At 34.6% G+C, this 25,323-nt stretch overlaps 1 protein-coding gene across 1 annotated transcript in view; it reads left to right on the top strand.

Moving 5' to 3' along the window:
* The window catches only part of LOC150097377 (uncharacterized), a 327,966-nt gene that overhangs the window by 125,705 nt on the left and 176,938 nt on the right, over positions 1-25,323 (top strand). Inside the window, exon 5 of the mRNA XM_090407657.1 lies at positions 1,644-1,763. Coding sequence (XP_090263783.1) covers positions 1,644-1,763 — 120 coding nt within the window. The remainder of the gene's footprint in view (positions 1-1,643; positions 1,764-25,323) is intronic.

The raw sequence follows: 25,323 nt of genomic DNA, 5'->3' as shown, positions 1-25,323 counted from the left end.
GTTTGTCTTTGGGCTTGATTCTGGGAAGTAGAGCAGTTCGGTTTGGTGGTAGATTTTGCCTGTCACTGAGTAGAGCCACTGATAAGAATTTGATAAGTTTAGTAGTGATCCTTCTGGATTACTCAGTGAGATTAGAGCGATCTTGTAGATCAATCAGTTTTTGGAGAGATATTCCCCACACTTTAACAGTACCTCAGTAAAGGTTGAAACTGGTGTGGATAGTGGCTCTTCCCACAATGCATAGCATTATACAAACCTGAAAAGACGTGCTTTGCATTATGGAATACTAAGGCAATTGATGTGAAGTCATTAGCTTCTCTATACAAGATCCTTCTAGATATATGGATAAAGGATTAAACCTAGAATTTAATTTTTTGGCATCTTTAATTCATTTTCTCATAGGTTACAAACTTTAGTAGTATTATAAAGTAGAATGGTGTAGCATTGGATTATGTAGTGTGTAGGTAGTCAAATTAAGTAATATCGATGCTTGTTTAGCTTAGAGTGAGTCCATGGATTCTGCGAAGTTGCTGTATAATAGGAATAATAATAATAATGTTTCTATTTAAAAATACAAATATTTTTATTTCTATCTATATATCTACTGCTTTAAGATTTCCTCTTACTGATTTTTATTTTTAATGCTATTCAGAAACATATATATATATATATATACAGGGTGTTCGGGATAAATTTGACAGTTTCGTAAGGAAAAAGAAAATCTTCTTTGTATCTATTAAATTTAATGAATTGACAAAAAAACATTACAGGCAGAGTTAATTACAATACTATCAACAAGATTTACTCAAAATAACCACCATTAGCATCGATCACAGCTTCAATTCTGCTTCGGAACCTCGAACAAGCTGATGCTACAGTCTCCCTGGGAAGGGCCGCAAAAACTGTTTTAATTTTATCCATTAACTGGGCTTTTGTATTACTGGAAGTGCGATTGGTGTCTTTTTCAACTGCGCCCCATACAAAATAATCCATGGGGTTAAGGTCTGGGGAGTTTGGAGGCCAAACATTTGGACTGGTGAAGTCATAGAAATTTTCAGACAACCATTTTTGACTTTTCCCAGAGGTGTGGCAAGGGGCCGAATCCTGCTGCCATACATACGGCCTACCATTGGCTACCCTTGTTATCCAGGGCTTGACTACAGTTAGCAACTCCACGAACAAAGCCCGAATTCCAATGCCAGGGTTCTTCAACACCTGTTCCTGCAGATTTGCGAGGAATTCTGCTGTACGAACGCAATCAGATCGTCTGCTAGGGATCTTTCTTCTTGCTACATCCTCGTAGTCACCATTGCAAGTCTCTAGTTCATGCCTGATTGTTTTTACTGTATTCAGGGAGCATTGGGCAGCAGTCGTAATATCCTTATTTTGATGGCGGGCACGAATCATCATGATACAAGTTATTCTCTTCCATGATTCAGGTGGGTTCCAGCTATCCATCCTTTCTGACATCTTGTATATGAATGAAGAAGGGTCCAAACTTTTAAATGAAGAGAAGTGTGTGTTAATACATGTAACTTACGGAAAAATATAATTAATTATAAATATGTCAAATTTATCCCGAACACCCTGTATATATATATATATATATATATACATACGTTGCAATGTTTTGTTTATTTTAGGGAGCAGCTGCAATCTTTGACATGATAGAATATTATGATTCTGCCACTCATCTCAACATTGCTTTCAACAAGAATATTAATAACCAAGGCTGGCAAGCTTGCTCTAAAATGTTAAAAAAGGTACTCACTGTGTATTTGTATATATATTCATTATTTACTATATCTAGCATTTTCATTAAAATTTATTATTTAATCTTTGGAGCAAAAGGAAAAAGAGGAATTATATATCTGTTAGTAATATCAAGCTTCTATGATAAATCATGCTCTATCTCATATTTATATAGCATTCAAACACAAGTAAATTGTAACTAGAATACGAATGATGTGGTGATGTTATTCGCTGCCACGGAAGCCTATCTATCTTTGTGCTTCACCTGGCTTTGTTGTTATTCTTGCAGCAGTTGACATAGCCTTGTTGGCCTGAGTGGTTAGCAATCTGTTCTTCAGCTTAGCAGGCTCTGGGTTCAAAATTCACAGTAGGCATGGATGTCTGTGATTGTCTTTAGGTAGGAGATGAATTTTAATTCTTGATGTAAGACTGCCACTCTGTAAGGCCTAAAGTGGCTCAAAAAAATGTTCCATGCTTGGTCTCTAGAGCAGGGTTTCCAGACTATGTAAATATATATATATCATCATCATCATCAAGCATTGTCGATCCACTGCTGGATGAAGGTCTTTCCAAGATTACTCCAAAACTGTCTGTCCATGGCTCTCCTTTCCCATGTCACTCCTGCAAATCTGATGATATCATCAATCCACTGTGATTTAGGTCAGCGTCATGGTCATTTTTTATCTCATGGAATCAAATCCAGTACTTCTTTTGTCCACCATTGATCTTGTTTTCAAGCAGTATGCCCAGCCCATTCCCACTTCAGATGTTTCACTGTACCTATGATGTCAGACACTTTGATTTGATTTCTTATCCACATATTCCTTTTGTGATCCAGTCTTGTGATACCAAGCATACTTCTTTCCATACTAAATTGTGTTGTTCTTAATTTTTGAATTTCTTTGCATTTAGTGTCCATGTTCCACAGCCATATGTCAATATAGGAAGAATACATTATTTAAAAACTTTTCTTTTCAGGCATAATGGTAGTTGGCTTTTGAATATTGAATGTAATTTTCCAAATGGTTTCCATCCAAGCATTGTGCGTCTTTTAATTTTGCCCATGATATTTTATTCCATTGATATCTGTTATCCAAAGTATATGTAATGATCTACTTGTTTAATTTCATCATTATTGATTTTTATTATTTCTGGTTGGACATATCTGTTGAACATAACTTGGGTCTTCTTTAGGTTTATCTTTAGGCCTGCTGTTCTGCTAGCAATTTGGAGCTCATGGATACAAGTCTGTAATTCATAAGCAGTTGAAGTAAAGATAACTATGTCATCTGCAAAGCATAAATGGCTTAAATATCTTCCATTTATCTTCAGACCTTTTACTTTCCCAATCAAGAAGTTTTAATATTTCTTCTAGGCACGCTGTGAATAATTTCAGAGATATTGTGTCCCTGTCTTATACCTCTCTATATTTCCACAGTAGATTTTTCCATTGAAATGAATTGCTGCTATAGCATTGGTGTATGCTGATTGATGGTTCTGACATATGGCTCCTCCACTTGTTGGTTTCGTAATGCTTTAAGTATTGCATAAGTTTTTAATGAATCAAAGGCTTTCTCATAATAAATGAAACCAAGACATAATGGTAACTAGTATTCATTACACTGTTCAATAATCTGTCGTACAACTTAAATATGGTCCATTGTACTAAAGCCACTTCGAAAGCCTGCCTGTTCTCTTGGTTGTGCTAGGTCCAGAGTCGTACAAAGCCTATGAGCTAAGACTTTTGTAAACACTTTGTAAACTACTGATAGTAGACTGATGCGTCGGTAGTTTGCCAAGTCTTCTACATTACTTTTTTTTTTATGTAGCAAAATTAGGGTAGCCTTCTTCCATTTTCTTGGTACATCATTTTTCTTCAAGCATAAAGTAAATAGTTTTGCTGAGAGTTTGTAGATCATTTCTCCACCTGCTTTTAGAAGTTCATCTGTAACTCCATCCTCAACTGCAGCTTTTCCATTTTGCAACCTTTGGATGCTCCACATAACTTCTTCTGGTAGAATCTGTGGTACTTCAGCTATTTCATAGGTGTCTTCTTCTTCATTTAATTCATCATCCTGATATAGTATCGAGTAAAATTCTTCCATTCTTTTTGCAATAGCATATCTATCTCTGGTTATGGCCCCATCTTGTAGTTTGACCACAACCATCTGTTTATTGCTGGTTGGCTTTTTTGAGACTATGGTTGTTTTCAATTGTTTGTTGTATGAATTTACAATTGAATTTTCTTAATTCTTCTGTGATACATTTTCTGATTATTTTGCGCAATTCAGTCTATTCAATTTTATTCTGTAGGTTATTTGATTACTGTAGGTTATTTGATTGTTTCATTTCTCTTCATTTTTTCATCAGCTATTTTGTTTCTTCAGAAATTTTGTCTTGTTTCTGTTCTGTGGTGCCAGCTATTTCAAGTGAGCATTGTAAAAGGTTTTGGGTAATAATGCCATTACTTTCTGATGGATCAGCATTGTCATCTATAATAAGATTTTTAAATCTATTGTTTAGTTCATGTTGGAATATATCCTTTTATAACTGGTAATTAGCTTACGGAATTAACAACGCATATTAAAGGCAACTTTAATGAATAACTTCTATATTTCGGCAACGTCACGTTACCATCTTCAGGAACGTAAAAATATGGTATGTGCATGCAGACACTAACAAAAGCAAATGAGGAAGAAGGCAAGAAACTAATATTGTTCCTAAAGTCCTAATGGTACCCTCTGGCGGGCTAATTTTGTTGTCTTGGATGTTGGGCTGAAGTTCTCATAATGTAAGTCTCCCAAATTGGGGTAGTTTTATGCACCCAAATTTGTTGAGGTTTGGAACGTTTTTTAGAGCTGCTGATGATTCCTTGAATAATCTTTCGTACTTAAACTTGCTGCAGTGTATTATTTTAGTTTTCTTCCAACGAATTCTATGGTGGGTATCTAAGGCATGGTCTGCCAGCCCAGAGTGGCTGTACTGGTGAAACCGGATGTAGTCTTTGTGTTCTGAAATCCTGATATTTGCTGTCCTGCCTGTTTGGCCATAGTAGGACAATTTGCAGCTGCAAATTGTCCTACTTTTTTCTATTTGTCCTACCTACATCCTACAAGAATGTCCCATTTTAGCTCTTCAGTTAGCTGTGCTTCACTGCTCAGAGTTCTATAGCTTAAAGTTCCAAGACAGCATGACCTGGTTACCCAGGGATTTTTAGCACTTTCTGCCTTCTTGTTTAACTGTCTGCTGCCATAAGCAGTAACAATCTGGCCTCCAGGAAATGAGGACCATTTTATTTCTGTTTGATTCATCTTGGAAGATTAGGCCATAAATTCACCATGATGGCCCACTGCAAGTTGGTGAATGGCAATATTTTCACATGGGATCACCAGTCTCAAAACCACTGGTCCACAGCTCTTTATTCAATATATTCAGAGCTTCCCTGATATCCAATGGATAGTAGTCAGGGTTTCTCCTCATTCACCATCTAGGGGACGTGGTCGGTAGCCAGTGGGAGCCCCAACACACTTCCCATTCATGTGCCATCTTCCTATCTAGGAAGTTTACTATCATGATGTGACTCATGATTAACTACGGGCTTAACGACATGTGGTGAGGACCGTATCTCTTCCGCATATTGTCGTAAGTATTTGTGACTGTAATCTGTGTGTGTTCACGGGGCCGGTTCCTGTTGTGAGGGACAAAAACCTGAGTTTCTGGGTGAAAAAATCCTCTACCTCCGTATGAGCCCAGATAACTCACCTTTAGATGAACGAGACCAGATAAAGGTTCCTCACCTTTATCTGGTCTTTGATTCACAGATGGGAATCAAATCAAAGTCTTTGCGACCAAAGGACTTCATCTATACTGACTGAGCTACTAATATATATATATATATATATATATATATATAATAGAAATGATTGGCTCAGCTGAGAGGCATGTTTTTGAAGATTAAATGACTAGGAGTGAAGAAATAAAAATAGAAACGCTATATTTTATTTTTAAATAAACTGCACAACTATTTTTGTCTTCCTAGAAGCCTTCATTGGGTGTATTATATTATATGAGAGAAATACAAACATTGTGAGAGAATTTCTCTCACAAACATATATCATGGCCAAAGTCATTAACTTTGCCTATTCTGCTAGTCTTTAAGTCATCCTAAGGATCTCTACGTCACCTTCATTGACTATCATTCTTCCTAGTTTTCATCATCAGTAAACAACTGGATATTTCCTGTCAAATCATTTTCTCTATCATTAATGTACAGATGAAACAACAGAGGACCAACTACCAAGCGTTGTTGTGCACCACTAGTCACCTGCCTTTTTTTGGATTTGATTTCTCCATGAATCACTGTTTGATATCTGTCTGTCAGCCATCTTCTAATCCAGATCACTAGCTTCACATCCAGAAAATAATAATACGAACAAAGACATGGAAAACTTTGAAGTTGAAAAATCAGAAGTAGATCTAAAAACAGACTTGACGAGAGATATATTAATTTCAATGGGAAAATCTAAGTGCAGTTCCAATCAAATAAGGTATTTTTATCATTAAGAAGAAAAGTGAATTTATATGAAGCTGCATGTATATTATACTGACACAAAACCTAAAAAGTCTGTCCGATGAACTACTAATAATTTAGACTTGCGTTAACCCAAAAAAAGAATTTTTTCTACTCTAGGCAGATTTGTAATTTAACAAAGAGCAACAATGTTAATCCCAAACTAGTGTTTTTCAGCTAATGTATAATGTTGTCTGGACCTGTTGTACAAGGTACAACATAGATATAATATTATAATAATTATTATTTTTAATAAAATAAAATTTTAGAGAATTCTCAGGAACTGTAATTTTCCATTTGCCGAATTGGAAGCGTCTGATTCCCAAAGATTAAGAAAATATTGGGAATTTAGACTCTAATTCAGAGGCAAGCAACCAAATTGTATCAGGAATGTTCAGTATGAGGATACATTGAGGAAATGTGGTTTGCAGAGCTTAAAATGCAGGAAGAGAAGAGAGAGGGGTGGGGGAGAGATGATTGAGGAGCTGATCATCTAGCTATAGGGGAGCTGTTATACAAGGAAGTTGGTAATGAAAGAAATGTTGTATTATGGAATGTTCAGTGTGAGAATATTTGAGAAAATGTGGTTTGCAGAGCTTGATATGTAGGAAAAGAAGAGAGAGATGACTGAGGCATAAACTAGCAAGAGGATCTTATCAGCTAGATATATTGGAGCTGTTATACAGGGAAGCTGGTAGTGAAAGAACCCTTCTGGGAAGCTATGTAAGTGTATTCATCCACCAAATTAGGTAGTGAATGTCCTGACATTGAAAGAACTCAAAATAGCGATGTGATAGATATTGTGTTACATTGAAACGACTTTCTGTAATGATTCTAGTGACTCTGTAAGAGTATAGAACAATCATAATAATAATAATAATAATAATGTAATATGCCATATTTTTTCTACTGAATTGGTGTGATCTGCTGCACTGAACATACCAGTAGTTCCAAACTGTCAATAAGAGATTAACACCAGAATGCTTTTCATAAGCCAAACTATGTAAATTTCTTACCTATGCCAAAATTTTGCTTTCAATGAGGTATGCCTGTCATTATCATCATCGTCGTCATCATCGTGCTTGACAAGGTTTTAGGTCTAGAAGTCATCGTTGAATCTCTTAAGAGGACGTCATGGTTTTCCTTTTCCTAGTGGTTTGTAATTTAATGCTTGTTTTGGTGATCTTTCTGTTTTCATTCTTTCAACGTGTTCCATCCATTTATGTTTATTTTTTCTATTACTGATTACTGGTTTAATTTTTTCATAATTTCTTCATTTCTTTTGTAATCAAATAGAGTATACTTTGCAGTTTTTCTCATAAACTTAATTTCAGCTGTTATTAATCTTTGTTTGTCTTTTTGTTTTATTGTCCAGATTTCACTTCCATACAATAGGATTGGTAGGGCTAATGTTATGTTTAAACCTAACATTAGCCCTACCATTAACTCTATATTTAAACTTAACTAGGTTAGGTTTAAATATAGAGTTAATTACACTTGTTATTTTTAAATATTTGCAATTTTTAGGTTTATATCTTTTTTCATTTTCATATGTAATCATGCATTCTAAGTAGTTAAACGAATTCACCTGTTCTAAAATCTTGTTATCAATGACTATTTTAGTCCTTCCTGGATCTTGTCCTTTAAAGACCATCATTTTTAATTTTTCTGTTGATATTATCATTCCATGATCTTTGGCTATCTCATTTAAATTTAAAATATCTTTCTGTAAGCTGTCTTCAGAATTTGTAATTATTATTTGGTCATCAGCAAAAAAGGAGCATATTTAAGTTCACAGTAAGAGAAAGTTTAATACCTTGATGGAAATTTTTATTCCATTTTATTATTATTTCTTTTAGATGAATATTAAAAAAGAGTTGCTGAAAGGGTGCATACCTGTTGGACTCCTCAGTTTATCTCCCTCTTGTACATGATAGTTCATAATTTAATCTTATTTGTATTTGATTATTTTCATATATACTTATGATAGCTTTTAGAATATTATTCGGTATTTGTCTTTCTTTTAATATGTTTAATAAAATGCTTCTGTTAACTTTGTCAAATGCTTTTTCAAAATCAATAAATGTAATATGTGTTTCTAAATTGTATTCTTTTCTTTTCTCTATTATTAATTTTAGGCAAAAGGCCAGGTATATAAATCCATTCTGTACTCTAAAATAAAGTTTTCAGAATATTTTATTAGTTTGTTATTTAAAATTCTGCTATATATTTTGTAACAGGAATTTAGAATACATCATCATCAAATTCCTGCCATGTACCCTCAAGGGGTGTACAGGATATGATAGTACTACATGAAAAAAATTACATCATTACTAACTTCCTATCTACAATTTTCCTCCAAATCAGTCTGTTACTAGTCAAGACTCCAACATTATCAGATCTTATATTTCTATCGTCTAAGGCACATTGTACCGTATCAATCCACCTATATCTTGGTCTTCCACTGGGTTGTTTTGCTGCCAACCTGGCAGAGAACACTTGTTTTGCTAATCTTTCTTCACCCATTCTATTTAAGTGGCCATACCACCTGAGATTAGCTCAGCTAACGCATTCCTGGATGCAGACAATGTCAAGTTCTTTCCTAATATCTGCGTTTTTAATATGATATTGCCATTGATGCCATCTGTTCACGCCTCTAATCTTTCTAAGGACTCTAATATCTGCGGTCTCTAGTCTTTGGTCAAGTGTTTTACTTCTGACCCAGCTCTCAGATCCATAAGTTAAAATTGGTTTGAACACTGTCTTGTATACAGCTAATTTAGTGTTCCGACTAATTTTTCTCTTATTCCATATGAATTTATTCAGTTGACTTCCCACCATACCAGCTTTGCTGATTCTGTTGTCGATTTCTATATTTAATTTACTGGCTTCAGTAAAAATCGTGCCTAAGTAGCTGAAATGTTTTACTTGTTCCACAGGTTCTCCATTCAAAACACAGTTGATATTTTAAATGATTCTGCCTATTTTCATTGTCTTTGTCTTTTTATTGCTGATCTTCATACCATATCTATTACAACAGTTATTCAATTTAGTCAGAGAATCTTGTAGCGGATTTATTCAGAAGTATAACATCATCCGCATAAAGCAAAGAGCTGATATTAACATCTCTGATTTTGATATCAAGTTTAATACCACTTTCCTTCATAATGTGATCCATATAGATAATGAATAACAGACAGGATAATGTACATTCTTGTCTCACACCAGATTTAACATTAAACCATCTTCCCATACTTCCTTCAATTCTTACTGCTGACTTACAACTCAAATAAAGACATTCTGAATTCTCACATTCAGTTTTTTTTCCCTTTTTATATATGGGTACTATTAGAGCCTCTACTCCAATCATCGGGAATTCGTCCCTCTGTCCAGGTTTTCTGAACTATGCAGTGCTGCTACTGTAAAACTTTATACCACCAGGATTTCTGGTCGAATATTATCTACTCCTGCTGCCTTTCCACATTTCAAACCTTTGATGGCTTTTTCTACTTCAAGTATGGATATGTATTCCTGATTGCATGCCTGGACAGTGTTTTTTACCACTGTGCTATCATCACTGCTTGTTTCATTTGGCAGTTTTTGAAAGTAATTACTACATACTTCAAGGATATCTTTTTCTCCCGTTTTCATGTAACCTTTATCATCTCTAACTCCTTTTACAGCACTCTTTCCTCCATTCCTAAGCTTCTTCAACAACCTCTAGAATATTTTGCTACCTTCTTGATTTTTATTTTCTATATTTTTGCCAAAGTCCTCCCATTACTTTTGTTTAGCTAGTTTTACACAGTGTTTAGCATTCTTGCATTTGTCTCTGTATTCTCGAAGAGCACAAGCTGACTTATTTGCCAGGAACTTTTGATATGCTTTCTTTTTTTCTTTCACTGCCTCTTTAACTTCCTGTGTCCACCATGGAGTTCTAATTTTTCTATCCTTGCAGACAACTTCACCACATGCCTCTCTAGCTGAATCAATCAAGGCTTTCTTCAAGGCTTGCCACTGAATTTCCAAGGTTTGGTTCCTGTTCTCAAATTCTTTCATTTTTTTATTCAAGAGTCTGTGTATTTTAGTCTACAGTTCACATCTGAGAGCTGCTCAACTTTTATTCGCTTTAAAACTTTCTTACATGTTATTCTTTTCAATATGAAATTCAATTTTATCCTGCTCAAGACTAAATAGTGATCACTTCCAATTTCAAATCCTCTGTACACTCTGTTGTCCTGCACCAAGGAGAAAACATCATTATCAACAATAACATAGTCAATGAGACTTTTCTTATTCCTTGCCTCTACTCTCCATGTGAATTTGTGCACATTTTTATGTTGGAACATGGTGTTAGTAATAACCAGTCCATGTCCTCAGCAGAAATCCAACAAGTATTTTCCATTATTATTAGCTTTGCTCTTTTCTCCAAATTTTCCCAAAATATTTTTGTATGTCTCACAATCATTTCCTACTCTGCTATTTAGATCCCCAACAAGGACCAACTTTTCCTTTTTCATTGTGTCAGTTGCTTTTTCTAAAGCCTCAAAAAAATTCCTCCATTTCTTCCTTAGTAGAACCTTCTGTGGGACCATAGGCACAAATAAGTCTCACTGTCCAGTTCCCCATCCTCATATTTGCCCACATTACTCTACTTGAGACGGACTGCCATTCAAGAAGATTAGCCTCGTATTTTGTGTTGAATACTATGGCTACTCCTTCTTTTCCTTGATTGTCATTGCCTGAATATAACATTTTGTATTTATTGCTCAGAAAGATTTCACCAGTTTTTGTCTTTTTTGTTTCAGTCACTCCTATTATGTCATCTGGTACTTATCTAATTCCTCAGCTAGCTCCATTTCTTTGCCATTCAGGCTTCTTATGTTGATAGTACTAATCTTTATCTCTGGTAATGTTGAGTTGGGGTGTGTTTTCAGATTTGTTCCAGTAGCTGACTTTTCACTGTTCGCCCTGGTTCCCTGGCGAAAAGAACGGGGGCCTTGTTTAACCGGGCGACGCCCTATCCGGCATGAAATTTTGTCATGTTGTACCATCATTTTTTATTTTGGTTTAACCAATAAGAATACAATTTGGTTGGCTAAATCCGAAATTGCCAGCCCATCCTCGTTCATTCAGCATCCAAGTAGATACCCAACAAGGTGCACCACGAGAAGGTGAGGATTGAACATTAGATCAGAAGCCCTGGTCGGTTCTCCGCATTCCTTTAAAGGTTATGTGGAGGTCTCCTCTCAGTTATACAGCTTTATTCTAAATTTTTACCTCAATAATTTTTAAGGTCATCTCTACTACCTTTTTTAAAGATAGGTATCACAAAAAAATAATAGGAGTCTTTCTTTGAACCTTATTCCTGCATATTTATATAATTCTGAACCTAACTTATCTTCTCCAGGTGATTTTCCATTTCTTGTTTCTTTCAGGTTGATTTCTAATTCTTATTTAGTTATTTCCTTTTCATTTTCATTAAATGTTTGCCAGTTATCTTTTTTAAAATATTTATCTGTCCACAGTTCTGTATAGAAATTCTTCTAATTAACTTGTTACAAAAGAAGTAGTGGTGTGTAAAGAGGGCTCCTGTTTCAGATAAGTTTTTTTGAAATAATTAATAGTATATACGTGTGTGTTCATGAGTAAGAGTTGCTATAAATGTTGTGTGCTTGTAGTATTATTAGTGTGTGGGATATTTTGTTTAAATTAATTTACACATTTGTTGATATTAGAGCTTAGAGTAGTAATCGGCAAAGGAAAGATGGCGGTGACTTTGTCCGTGCAAGAATTTAACTTTGACTTCAATTGTTTTGTGAAATGTGGGGTGTGCTATATGTGCTCATTTCATTACATAGATAAATTGTGGATATTTAAGGCAAATGGAAGGCGGGTGTGTGTGAAGTGTGAGCTGAATGAGATCTTGATGAGTGCTAATATGTTGATGACTGGAAGTGTTAGTAGCAAGAATGCTGCAAGGAGAATGAGTGCTCATCTGATAGAGAAGGACAGTGTAAAAGAGCAGCGAAAAAATGTCAAAAACATTTTGAAAAAGAGAATGAGTGATATGAGAAACATAATTGATGATAAGAAGAGACAAAAGTGATATGAATGTTGTGGAAGGCAATGAAATTGAGACAATGAATGAAAGCAAAAGTGTGACGCAAGGTTCAAAAGCTTGAAATTTTGAAAGAATGAATTTTCTTTCAAATTTTCGAAAGAAAATTTACCCTGTTCATTCGTTTCAAAAATTCAAAAGAATGAAAGGCAGCGGAAATGTGATGCAAGCGAAAGTTGAGTTGGTTAGGATGAAGCAAGAGATGAAATGGATGCTGAATGAAGTTTTAAATTTGAGATATGTATGGAAGAGTGAAAAATTAAAACAAATAATGTTGGTATAAAAGATAACGAAAAACCTGTGAGTGACATTGTATGGTTATTCAATTATTAAAGGTGTGCTGGACGAGAGGATGCACAAGGTATGTTTTACTGGAGGTTGAATGAGTAGAGTGATTGAAGCATTAGATATGCGAAGTAAGCAAGCAAAAGAGTTGGTAGTTGTAATAGGTACAAATGACTTGACTGCGAACAAAGAACACATCAGATTGGATATCAAGAGGTTGCTTAGATGGATAAAAGAGAATAGTGTGATAGGAAAGGTAGTAAGCATGTTGTCTAGGTATGACAGTGGTGAGATGAGGTGGAGAGCAAGGATTATGAATGATATGTTAGCGGAAATGTGTGAGGATTTATTTCTCCTCACACATTTCCGCTAACATATCATTTAAAAACTGCATTAACAAACAAACCACACATTAACAAACTGCACTCTTTCGGAGTGCAGTTTGTTGTGTGGAATGAATTTGAAGGATGAAGTGAACTGTATAAGAGTGATGGACTGCATTTGAGTGGTTTGGATGCGAGTCACTTGGAGAGAGGCTGCTGGCAGATAGAGAAGTGAATGTGGAGAATGAACCTGATCAAGTGGGAAGCAATGTGGAAGAGTGGGAGAGTAAGACAGGAGAGATTGAAAAGGGGGTTATGAATGAAGAAGTGAGCGGCATGAGTATAGAGAATGAGAGAATGGGTGTGCAAGATGGACAGGGAAACTGGGAGGCTCAGGGTGGACAGGGGAACACAGTGTGAGAAAGGTGCATGCTCCAAGAGCATGTGAGTGCATATGTAGACAGGAAAGGAAGGGGATGACCTGGGATCAAGGGGAAACAGTTGGATTTGAAGAGGGTTCTAAGATGAATAAGGAGAAAGGGAAATGGTGTGAGTTGAGCATGGAGAAATCACATTGAATGAGTGGTATCAGTGGAGCTAACTGTAGATCCAGGAATGAGTTGCTGTGTTTGTATACAAATGCTAGAAGTGTAAGAAACAAGCAAATGAAATGGTTGCATTAATCGAGTCTGTTCACCCAAAAATTGTTGGAATAAGTGAGACATGGTTGGATGAGAACAACATCCTGACAAGAATAGGATGGAAGGGTATGATGTGTTTTGTGAGGATAAAAGGGAGGGGGGGAGTGCTATTGATGATAGAGAAAGAGTTATGTCCATACAAAGTAGAGATGCAAGAGGGAAATAGTGCCAGTGGTTTTGAGGCAGAATGGTGTGAGATAGAGGTGAATAGAATGAAATACTTGGTTGGATGTTGTTATAGACATGGTATTGTGGATGGTAGCTACTATGAAATGTATAATCAAATAAGAAAAAGGTGATCATTATGGGTGATTTTAATTATGGTGATATAGACTGGGATGATGAGATAGTAACTGGAAGTAAAGACTGTAAAAACAGGTTCTGAAGATCTACTCCAGTGAACAGGCACTGAAAGACGAACTTAAAGTTATCAGCAATACTTTTCAAAAAAATGGGTACAGCCAAAACACTATTAACAAAATTCTCTACAAGACCTCAATAAAAAACAAAGACAAACCAGACTACAATAAAACTATAGCCATTCCTTACATTAAAGGGACATCAGATAAAATAAACAGAATACTACAAAAATACAACCTCAAAGCCACCTTTAAACCTCCTGCAAAATTAAAAAGCTTACTCAACTCATCCAAAGACCCACTCCCTCCACTGGCCCACCCTGGAGTATACTGGATTTATTGCACCTGTAATATACCATATATAGGAGAAACAAGACACACATTTCCTATCAGACAAAAAGAACATAAATGACACATTAAATATAATAATTATGGTGAAGCTGGCCTTTCTGATCATGCCCTTGAACACTTTACATGGAATTGACTGGAAAAGCACTAGTTGTCTACATCATACCAAAACATGGTATGAACGCAAATTTAAGGAAGCCTGTGAGATTATTACCAACCACCCCAACTGAACAATAATGATGGTCTAAAAATCCCAAACATATGGAAGGCATATATTCAACCCATGGAACCTTCCTCTCTAAGAGCAACTATAAACAGACTGTAGAAAATCCAGGATCCTAAATCAGAAATAACAATTGTAATGCTAAAAATATGACATCATTGTTACTGAAAGAAAACTATCTGTAAGAAAGAATGTTTATTCATGTTATCATAAATAGAATTTAGCTTGATGTAGTTTATAAATAATAATAATAATTATTATTTTTTTTCTTCACTAGAGGTCATGCCAGTAGAATAACTTGTGATCAATTCATTATTTCTCTAGCTTACTGTATGCAATGTAACTTAGTACTGTATATTTGTATATGCTCCAGATGATCTTGATATGAAGATTGAAACGTTGGGATATTAAAAGAGTTATTTATAACACGGTTGTAAAGTCCATAATTTCTAAAATGAATGCTGATCACCGTGTAACACTAAAAGAAAGGATTCTAAAATGAAAAGAAAGGAGAATGGAAGTAAAGAAAATGAGTTTCTTGAGTTTTTGAGGGACAACTAACTCAGACAGTATGTAACAGAGGGTACACGAGGATTGAGGGTCTTGGATTTGATCATCTCATCAGAGGATGTAATTATAAATGAGGTATTCAGTCACCTTCCAACTGGTGAGAGTGTGATTACCTGGGTGGTTTCCAGCAGTGTGAGGACCTCTGTGAGAAAAGGGTATGTGTGGAAATACAAGGGTGGTGATTATGAAGAGCTCAGGAGACAGCTTGCAGGTGTAACATGGAATGAGGGGTTAGCTGGTAAAGAGATCAATGCAGCTTGGGGGATATTCAAGAACTGTCTAGTAGAAGCAATGTCTAAATGTATTCCAAGGGTCAAAAGGTTAAATAAGGTAGGTGTGAAATTGATAAATGAAACTAATAAGCAGAGAAAAAGGACATTATGGAGGCAGCATAAGAGAAATGGTAATAACCAATTCCATGAGGATTACAAAGACCAGGCAAGGCAGATGACTTGGTTGATAAGGATAGCAAAAGTGAGGTATGAGCAGCAGTTAGCTAATGAAGCCAAAAACAATCCTAGGGAGTTCTTTCGATATGTAACCAGCAAAAAAAAATAAAATAAAATAAAATAAATAAAGAATGATTATGGAAGGATGACATTGATTGGAGAAAATGGTATAGGGACAACTGCTGTGGAAGATATAGTGGAGATACTTAATGAGCAGTTCATAAAGATCTTTCATTCTTGTGAATGTGACTTCATGGAGAGATTGAGAGCAGTTGATGATGGGGGAAGAGACTGACTGTAAGTGAGCAAGAGGTGTATGGGGAGTTGAGCAAACTTGATGTTAATAAGGCTGTGGGACTTATAATATATCACCACGTATTCTGAAGGAATGTGCCAGGAAGTTGACATTTGCCTTGACATATTCTTTCAATATGAGTCTTGCACTGGGTCAAGTTCCAAAGGAATGGAAGGAGGGCAAGATTGTGTCACTTCATAAGAGAGGTGATAGAACTCAAGCATCCAGTTATAGGCCTATCTGTGTGTTAGGTGTTGTGGTTAAGTTGTTGGGGAAGCTTGAGAGAACCAGGATCCAGAATTGGATCGACAACAATGGTATTATCTTTGATGGACAGTATGGATTTGCTAAAGGGAGGTCATGTTTTAGTAATCTACTTACTTATTACAGTACGGTGACAGATTCCTTGGACAGAGAAGAGGGATACACAGTAATATACTAGATTTTGCAAAGACTTTTGATAGATTACTGCATGATAAGTTGATAGTCAAACTAGATTAGTGCATTCGATCAGAGAGTGGCTATCTGATAGGTATCAGCAAGTTGTGTATAGAGGAGCAATATCCCAGAAGAGGAAAGTCATTAGTGGTGTACCTCAGGGGTTTGTTTTAGGGCCATTGCTGTTTAACCTGTATGTTATTGGTATTGGCAAAGATTTGGATGGGGATATTCGGTTGTTTGCAGATGATGCAAAGTTAGGACAAACTACGAAGAGTAGAGAAGATGTTGTGGCCTTACAAGAAGACTTGAATAAATTGAGTGAATGGGGATGCGAGTTGACTGTTGCAGAATGTAAGTTTTTAAAATTTGGGAAACAAAGATAGGATGTGGAATTTATGCTTGGTGGGGATATATTGTTGGAGGTGGAGAAAATAAGAGATTTTGGGGTGATAGTGGATAAGGACCTGAAATTTAGGAGACACATTGCCAAAATTGTGAGGACAACATAAAGACTTCTGGGAATGGTGTGGAGGATACTGACTTGTAGAAGTAGGGATATTCTTGTTCTATTGTATAAGGCTTTGATTAAGCCACACATGGACTACTATGCACAGATTTGGTCACCTGGTTTTCTAAAAGACAAAGAGAAGAGATGGAAAGGGTCCAGAGTGACTGACTAAGGTAGTTTTTCTGACCTCTGGAAAGTTGAATATGAGGAAAGGTTGAGAAGATGCAATTTTCAGAGTCTAGTGGATAGGAGGGAGAGGGAAGATATGATAAAGACCTACAAGTTATTAAGGGGTTGCAATAGGATCAGTGTTGGAGTAGTTGTACAGAAAACAGTGGGAGATCATGGGAGAATCAGAGGTCATCCCTGGAAGCTGTATAAGGAGGGTGTGAGCAGGGGAGTGAGAAGCAGGTTTTTTGTATGCAGAGTTGTGAATGATTGGAATGCCTTGCCAGAGTGTGGTGTCTGCAGAGAATTGTGTTTAAGGTGTAGTATGATGAGCTGTGTGTATGATAAAAGGATCTCCTAGATGAGTCTTTGACTTCATAGGGTCTTGGGTAATAATAATAATTTCAATTTGGTGTTTAATTTTTACATTTTGTTTAATATCTCTACTTAAATGTTTCAAAATCTTATATACATTGGATCTTCTTTTATATAAATCATGTTCTAAATTAGAAACAAATTTGTTCCATGATTCTCTGTCTTTTTCTGAGTTATCTTTTAGCTATGGCTCTTATTCTTTTATATTCTATTTCATCTTGTAATCTTTTACTTCTTAACCATTTATGATATGCTTCTTTTTTCATTTTGATTATTTCTTTGATTGTATCGTCCCATATCTTTAGTTTTTCTTCTTTTTTTTTTAATTTTTTAGTCTTTCCAAAGCTTTCATTTGCTGCTGTATTTAGTATCATTTTTATATTAAGCCTTTCTTCTTAATTTCATTTTATTTTCTCTAAATATTGGTTAACTCTTTGTTCATATAGCCATTGTATATTTGTGTCATTTAATCTAGTTTTATAAACAAATGTTTTAAATTTTCTTTCTGTTTTTGTTATTTGTAGCCATTTAGATGGTAAACTTAATTATATTTTAATGAGGAAGCAGTCACTACTTATTTCATATCCTCTGTGAATTTGAACATCTAAAGAGAACCCTGATGTCTTTTCATTTAAGATAAAGTAATATAATATTGCATTTTTGAAAATTATGAAGGCAACTACCATGTTTGAATAAAAACTTTAATTTAATATAACTAAAATCTAGATTCAACGTTTCGTCCTTTATGTCAAGGTCATCTTCTGGAGCATACAACTATACGCAGAAAACAAGCTACACTACAATCAAACTGGTTTGTTAAAGATACTGACCAACCGCTACAACAATTGTTGGCCTGGCCTCTGGTGAAGAAAAAAAATAAATAAATAAAAATTATACATCAATGCTAGAGTCCTATTATTAGTGTTATCTGTTGGTTGTAGAAATACATTGGGCACAACAACAAGTATCTATCTATATACATATATTAACATCATGATTATACTTGTACATTCCAGCCAGTTGGTATGGAATGGTTTCTAAAACTAGCTGGAGATTGCCTAAAGTCCTGACTTATGCTGGATCTTATATATTAGGTAGGCTAATGTGTGCCATCCAGATCCTTGGAATTTTCATGCCATCTTTGTTGTTGATATTTGGGTGGTTTATCAGGATGTCACAGGCTTCCTTAAATTTCCTTTTATACCAGGTTTTTGTGTGGTGTAAAGAGCAGGTGCTTTTCCAGTTGATTTGGCATAAGGTGTTGAGCGCGTGGTCTGAAAGGCCTGCTTCACCATAATGGTTATATTTAATGTGTCTAATGTGTTCTTTCTTGCATATAGGGATTGTCCGTCCTGTTTCACCAATGTATGGTAAGTTACAGGTGCAGCAGATGCAACAGACTCCGGACATGCTAATGGAAGGAGAGGATCCTTAGAGGAGTTGAATATGGTTTGAAGTTTAGTGGGTGGTTTAAAGGTGGCATTGAGGTTATAATGTTGTAGGATTCTGTTGATTTTTTCTGATAACCCTTTAATGTATGGGATGGCTATGGTTTTACTGTAATCTAGATTCGTTTTTGTTGTTGTTTTATGGAGTATTTTATTAATAGTATTTTTGTTACAGCCATTATTTATGAATGTGTCGCTGATGATTTTTAGTTCTTGTTTCATGGCTTGCTGGTTAGAGCAAATTGTTGTAGCTCTGTTTCTAAGGGTGTTAATGACTCCATATTTTTGTGATGGGTGGTGGTATGAATTAGCATGTATGTATTGGCCAGTGTGTGTGTCGGTTTTCGGTAGACCGTGAAGGATAGACTGCCTGAAGGAAGATGTGTGACTAGTGTGTCTAGGAACAGGAGCGAATTTTGATTTTCGATTTCGATGGTAAATTGTATGTGTTCGTGTTGTCTGTTCAAGTGGCTAAGGAATGTGTTTATCATTTGTCGCCCGTGTGGCTAGATTGCGAACACATTGTCAACGTATCTAAGCCAGACTGTCGGTCTTAGCATGGCGGAATCAAGAGCCCTTTGTTTCCGCCTGCACCTGTAACTTACCATACATTGGTGAAACAGGACGGACAATCCCTATATGCAAGAAAGAACACGTTAGACACATTAAATATAACCATTATGGTGAAGCAGGCCTTTCAGACCACGCGCTCAACACCTTATGCCAAATCAACTGGAAAAGCACCTGCTCTTTACACCACACAAAAACCTGGTATAAAAGGAAATTTAAGGAAGCCTGCAAAATCCTGATAAACCACCCAAATATCAACAACAAAGATGGCATGAAAATTCCAAGGATCTGGATGGCACACATCAGCCTACCTAATATATAAGATCCTGCATAAGTCAGGACTCTAGCCGATCTTCAGCTAGTTTTAGAAACCATTCCATACCAACTGGCTGGAATGTACAAGTGTAATCATGATGTTAATATATGTATATAGATAGATACTTGTTGTTGCACCCAGTGTATTTCTACAACCAACAGATAACACTAATAATACGACTCTAGCGTCGATGTATAATTTTTATTTATTTATTTTTTTTCTTCACCAGAGGCCAGGCCAACAATTGTTGTAGCAGTTGGTCAGTATCTTTAACAAACCAGTTTGATTGTAGTGTAGCTTGTTTTCTGTGTATAGTTGTATGCTCCAGAAGATGACCTTGACATAAAGGTCGAAACGTCGAATGTAGATTTTAGTTATATTAAACTAAAGTTTTTATTCAAACACAGTAGTTGTCTCCATAATTTTCAAAAATGCATTCGGATCTCCATGTAAGCTTAATATAATATTGATTTCCATCCTCTTGTTGTCCAAGTATATTTATGTATGTCTTTATGTTTATAGAAAGAATTCATTATTTTAAGGTTATTATAAACTACAAAGTCGATCAATTTTTTACCATTCCTGTTTTATTATTTTATTATTATTAATATAATAATATTATTATTATATAATATAATATAAAAATGCTAATATTACATAATCATTTTTATTTATTTTAATATATATAAAACATTTCTGCTGTGGGTTTGAATCCACCATAAGATCGATTGCTGTGAATATATTTAGGTGATAGATTAATTTCATTACATGGAGTTCTGCAGTGGCTTGAATAAGTGCTGAATTTATATGGTCTCTAGAGTAGCAGCTTGTCTGTCTGGATTATATGACTTTTAGTTCACTTCACCTTTAATGGGTAGCATTATCATAAAAAAATGAAAATAGAAAGCCTTAACTCTTATTTGTAATATTTTTTGATAGTATTATCTCACAATAGCATCATAAGACAAAATGATAAATTTAATTTGTGCAACATACTGGATTCAAATGACCATCATTCTCAGAGAACAAAGTACTCGTCAGAAATATGTAAACATTACAATCAGGTGTGTAGTGGAAACAGTTCAAAATTGTAATCGTCATCATCAGTTGCATCAGTCTTGGGACTGGTAGCTCAGCAGCAATTTCCTCCATTCCACTCTGTCATTGGCTTTCTTCTTAATCTCCTGGTAACTCCTCAGGTCCGTGCTTTCTTTGACTTGGTCAACAAAGCCTTTCCTTGATCTGCCCCTTCTTCTTTTCCCCTCTATTTTGCCTTCAGTTATTTTTTTTCACAAGTCCATCATACCAAAGTATATGTCTATACCACTTATCTCTTCTAATTTTGATTGATCTAATTAGACTTCTTGTTTAGCTTATCTAATGACTTGTTTGTTTGATTTTTTTTTCTTCTGTCCATTTTATTTTGTTCATGCACCACATTTCGAAAGCCTCCAATCTTCTTACATCTTCTCTACCTAGAATCCAGGTTTCACATCCATACAGTGAAATACTTCATATCAATGTCTTTATTATTATTTTTTCCCCCTTCAATTGTATATTGAGGTTTCCAGTTAAAATGCTTTTCATCTTAGAGAATTGGGCTTTTGCATTGTTTATTCTTGACCTTACATCTTCTCTTGCTCTGCCATCTTCTGTTATTAGAATTCCTAAGTGTTTAAAGCTTTTTACTTGTTTTATTGTTTCTCATTGATGATTATATGCTCTACATTGATAGGGATTTTGCCTGTAACAAGGATTGTAGTCTTATTTGTGTTGATTTTCATTTTATATTCTTCGAAGTTATTATTTAATAATTCTAGTATTGTTTTTAATATTTTTCTGTTTTCTGCTACAAGGGCTAGGTCATTGGCAAATCTCAAACACATGACTTGCTCACCATTTATCTTTATGCCACTATTTATTTTATCTTTAGTTTCCTGAATGGCATTTTCAATATATAAATTAAAGTGGTGAAAGTATGCATCCTTGTCTTACTCCACTCCTTATATGACTTTAAATTTCTCAGGAAATGACAATGTATACTAAAATATTAATTAAAAAACTTTAATCAATACCTTCCAATATTTTGGCAATGTTACATTGCCATCTTCTGGGAACATAAAACTATGATATGTGCATGCTGTTTTTAGGATACAAGCTTCTCAAATTTGAGATTTGGGAAGTTTTTTATAGCTGAGGCTGATTTAATTAATATTTTAGTATACATTGTCATTTCCTGAAAAATTTAAAGTCATATGTAACCAATGTATAAGTTTATCTACAAGAATCTACTCCTTTTATTTATTGTTTTCTCCTAAAATTGTAATGGGAAGCTAAAATTAAAATCCTAGCTAGTGTTCTCAGCAACTGTCAGCTTTGACCATTGGGCTGAAATTGTGTATTAGAATTATAGTTTCTTAAATTTTAATTTAACATTTAACTTAATGCAGCCGTATTTCATTTTAGATTTGTAATGGCTTTCTTTGTGGGATTGTTGTTTTCTTCCACCTAATTTTGTGTGAGGGAGGATACTCTCACAAAAGCATGATCTATTAGACCTAACTTGCCATAATGATGATGGTATATATTTATGTTCTTCAAGGCAGATGTGTAAGATATGTAACTCAGGGGGAGAACACTGTTTTCAGATTATTTTTCTCTGGAGAAGTAGATGCTAGTTGTTTTAAAAGTTTAAAAGACATTTAAAAGTGAATGTAATGTTGTGTTTAAGAGTGGCTGTGTTTAAGCCTTTAGTTTCCAAATGTTCATTCCATCACCATCTAATTGTTTGTAAGTATTTTTTCCCATGTAAAATAACAAGTGTGAACATTGAAGTTAAACAAATTACTTTTTTTTGGAAGGGGGAAGACAAAAGAAAGTGAGACTTAACAAGATCTTAAGCTACTTGCAGTGATTTATAAAAAAAGTAAAGTAATGTCACAGCTAAATATGAAGTTTAAATTTTTGAGTCCAAGCTTTTCTTAACTGTTTTTGAAATTAATACTCTTACTGTAAGGGAAGGAAGTGTTCAACCATGCCTGGGACAAATGAGTATATAGAAGCAGTTATACAATGCTGAATGCAGTTTCACATGTTTCAAATCTGAATGAGTTGGTAATGACTTTATGCAAGGATAAGATTGGTTCCAAGGGGATGATGAAATGCATGTACACAAATGCCAGAAGTATTAGAAATACGCTCATTGATGGATCCTATATTTCATCTCAGTCACAGAGAAATCATTGGGGATACAATGTTGAAATTATAAAAGCGCACACAAAAAATAATAAGTGAAAAAATTAGCCCAGAAGCCTAAAGTCCTATGAGAATAGGGATCCCATTTTTTGAAAACTTAAAACCGGGACACAATAAATTTTGTAGAATTAAGGGTTAAGAGAAATAAATTTTATTCCTTAACATTATGTATTTTAAAATAAAAAAATTAAATATTTATTTGGATTTGATTTATTAATGTAGATAACATAAATGTTTATACATACATCAAATAAATAGAATTCTAATAACAACACTTAAACACAGATGACAATACTTAAACATGTAACACTGTCACTAAAACGGGAACTACAATGTAAATACAATAAAATATAAACAACATGAGCTTTATGCATATTGTGTAGATGCATAATATCTGAAATTATATGAAAAATAAATAAATTAATTTTTAATATATACCTCCTCTCTTCCTTATTCTGCCTCTTCTTGCACATTACAGCTGGTCGTTGCCTGTCCCATTTACTGCTACTTGCCGAATCATTATTATATTTGGTTGAAGAATGGATTTTGTGCAAGAGTTGTCGATTCTTAGATACTATATCGAAAAACTCTGAACATGACATGTTTCTGTAATGGGTTTTAACAAGCATGATAGATTTAACTGTGTCCAGTTGCAAGCGATTCCTTTCATTTGTCCATAACGAATTCATCAATGAAAAAATTCGTTGATAGAAGCATTTGATCCTGGTAAGGTCAAACAAAAACTTATAATTGAAGCTATTTCACTGTAAATAATTTGTTCCTTTTTAAAATGACCAAAGATTTCTTTCCACCTATTCTCAAGTTTACAACTGGCATTATTCCATTCATTAATTTTATACTCAGTTGCATACATTTTAACATGGCTGTACTCATCAAATAAGTTCTCTTCATTTAAATTGAAATTTGGTAAGATGGTCTTAATTTCTTTGACACATTCCATTAAACTTTCCCAAGATGTGTTCAAGCAAGCCCATTCCATTTTAGTAAATACACTAAACTGATTTTGAGTTCATTCTTGAATATATTGAATTGCAGTGAAGTAGAAATTGGAGATGTTGTCTCTAAATGATGATTCAGTCATTAAACCTTCTCCATAAAGATTTTTCATTTCGATTTTCACTTCACTGGGTAAATACTTCTCATTTTCATGCAATACAATTTTTCTTAATAAGAATGTCTATCTCTTTTTTTACCTCACAACCCTTAGCATATTCTCTTTCGATTCGCTGGATTGCCTCAGAAAACATTTCATCTGATTTTTTAAAAATAGAAGATAAATGAAAGACTTCTTATCACCGAAAAAAGTATTCAAAATAGTTGGACATTTATCTTGAGATAAGAAATAGGATTTAAGCCCATCGTACATTTCAATAAAACAAATTAAACATGGTTGCAGTGAAAGCCATCGTGTTTTGCTATGACCTAAAATAGTCTTGTATTCAGTTTCGACAAAATCACAAAAAGATTTCAGACTTTCGACTCTGACAGTGAATTGGTGAAAATGCTGGAAAACTTTAGCCAAAATGGTTTGAATATCTATTGGTAAGATATCAGCAGCAGTTTGTACAGCATTATGTATAATGTGAGCTGCACAACCTACACCTATTAATTTTCTGTTTAATTTGTTTTGTAATTTAGTAAAATCATTAATTTTACCTTTCCTTTGTAATCCACCAAAATTTGTGTTGGTATTATCTGCTGAAATGCCTATTATTTATTAGTAATGTTATATTTTTGGGCAGCATTTAAAATGTGATCACAAATTAGACCAGAAGTTTCTCCAGTAAGGCTAGAAACTTCTAATATTTCTGTTGAAATCCCTTTATCAACAGTGAAATACCTCACATTGATAGGTACAATCTTAAGATCAATATGATTAGATGCATCTATGGATATGTAACAATATTTTACATTCCTCAGATCTTCCAATATTTCACTTTTTACCTGCAGTGATAAGACATTGGTAATAATAGCCTTGCACTTCGTTTGTGCACATGAAAATTTCTTATTCAAGAATTTTTTTTAAAATAGAGGATGTACAATCCATAGATTGGAAACTGTGATGGTGTTTAACTGCATGAAAAACAAATGTAGCCTCTTGTGCACCCAACTCCATTTCTTGGTTACCTAACTTTTGATACCCAAAAAATTATGTCAATGATTGACTTTGGACTTTTTGCAGACACAGCAGACTTGTGCTTTTTTGTATTGACATGGTCAGTTAT

This window comes from Typopeltis vanoorti, chromosome 17 (genome assembly GCF_054136105.1).
Source record: "Typopeltis vanoorti isolate ZY-2024b chromosome 17, IOZ_Tvanoo_1.0, whole genome shotgun sequence".
NCBI lineage: Eukaryota > Metazoa > Arthropoda > Arachnida > Uropygi > Thelyphonidae > Typopeltis > Typopeltis vanoorti.
Note: the sequence above shows the minus strand (reverse complement) of the source record. Positions and strands in the feature narration are given on the sequence as shown.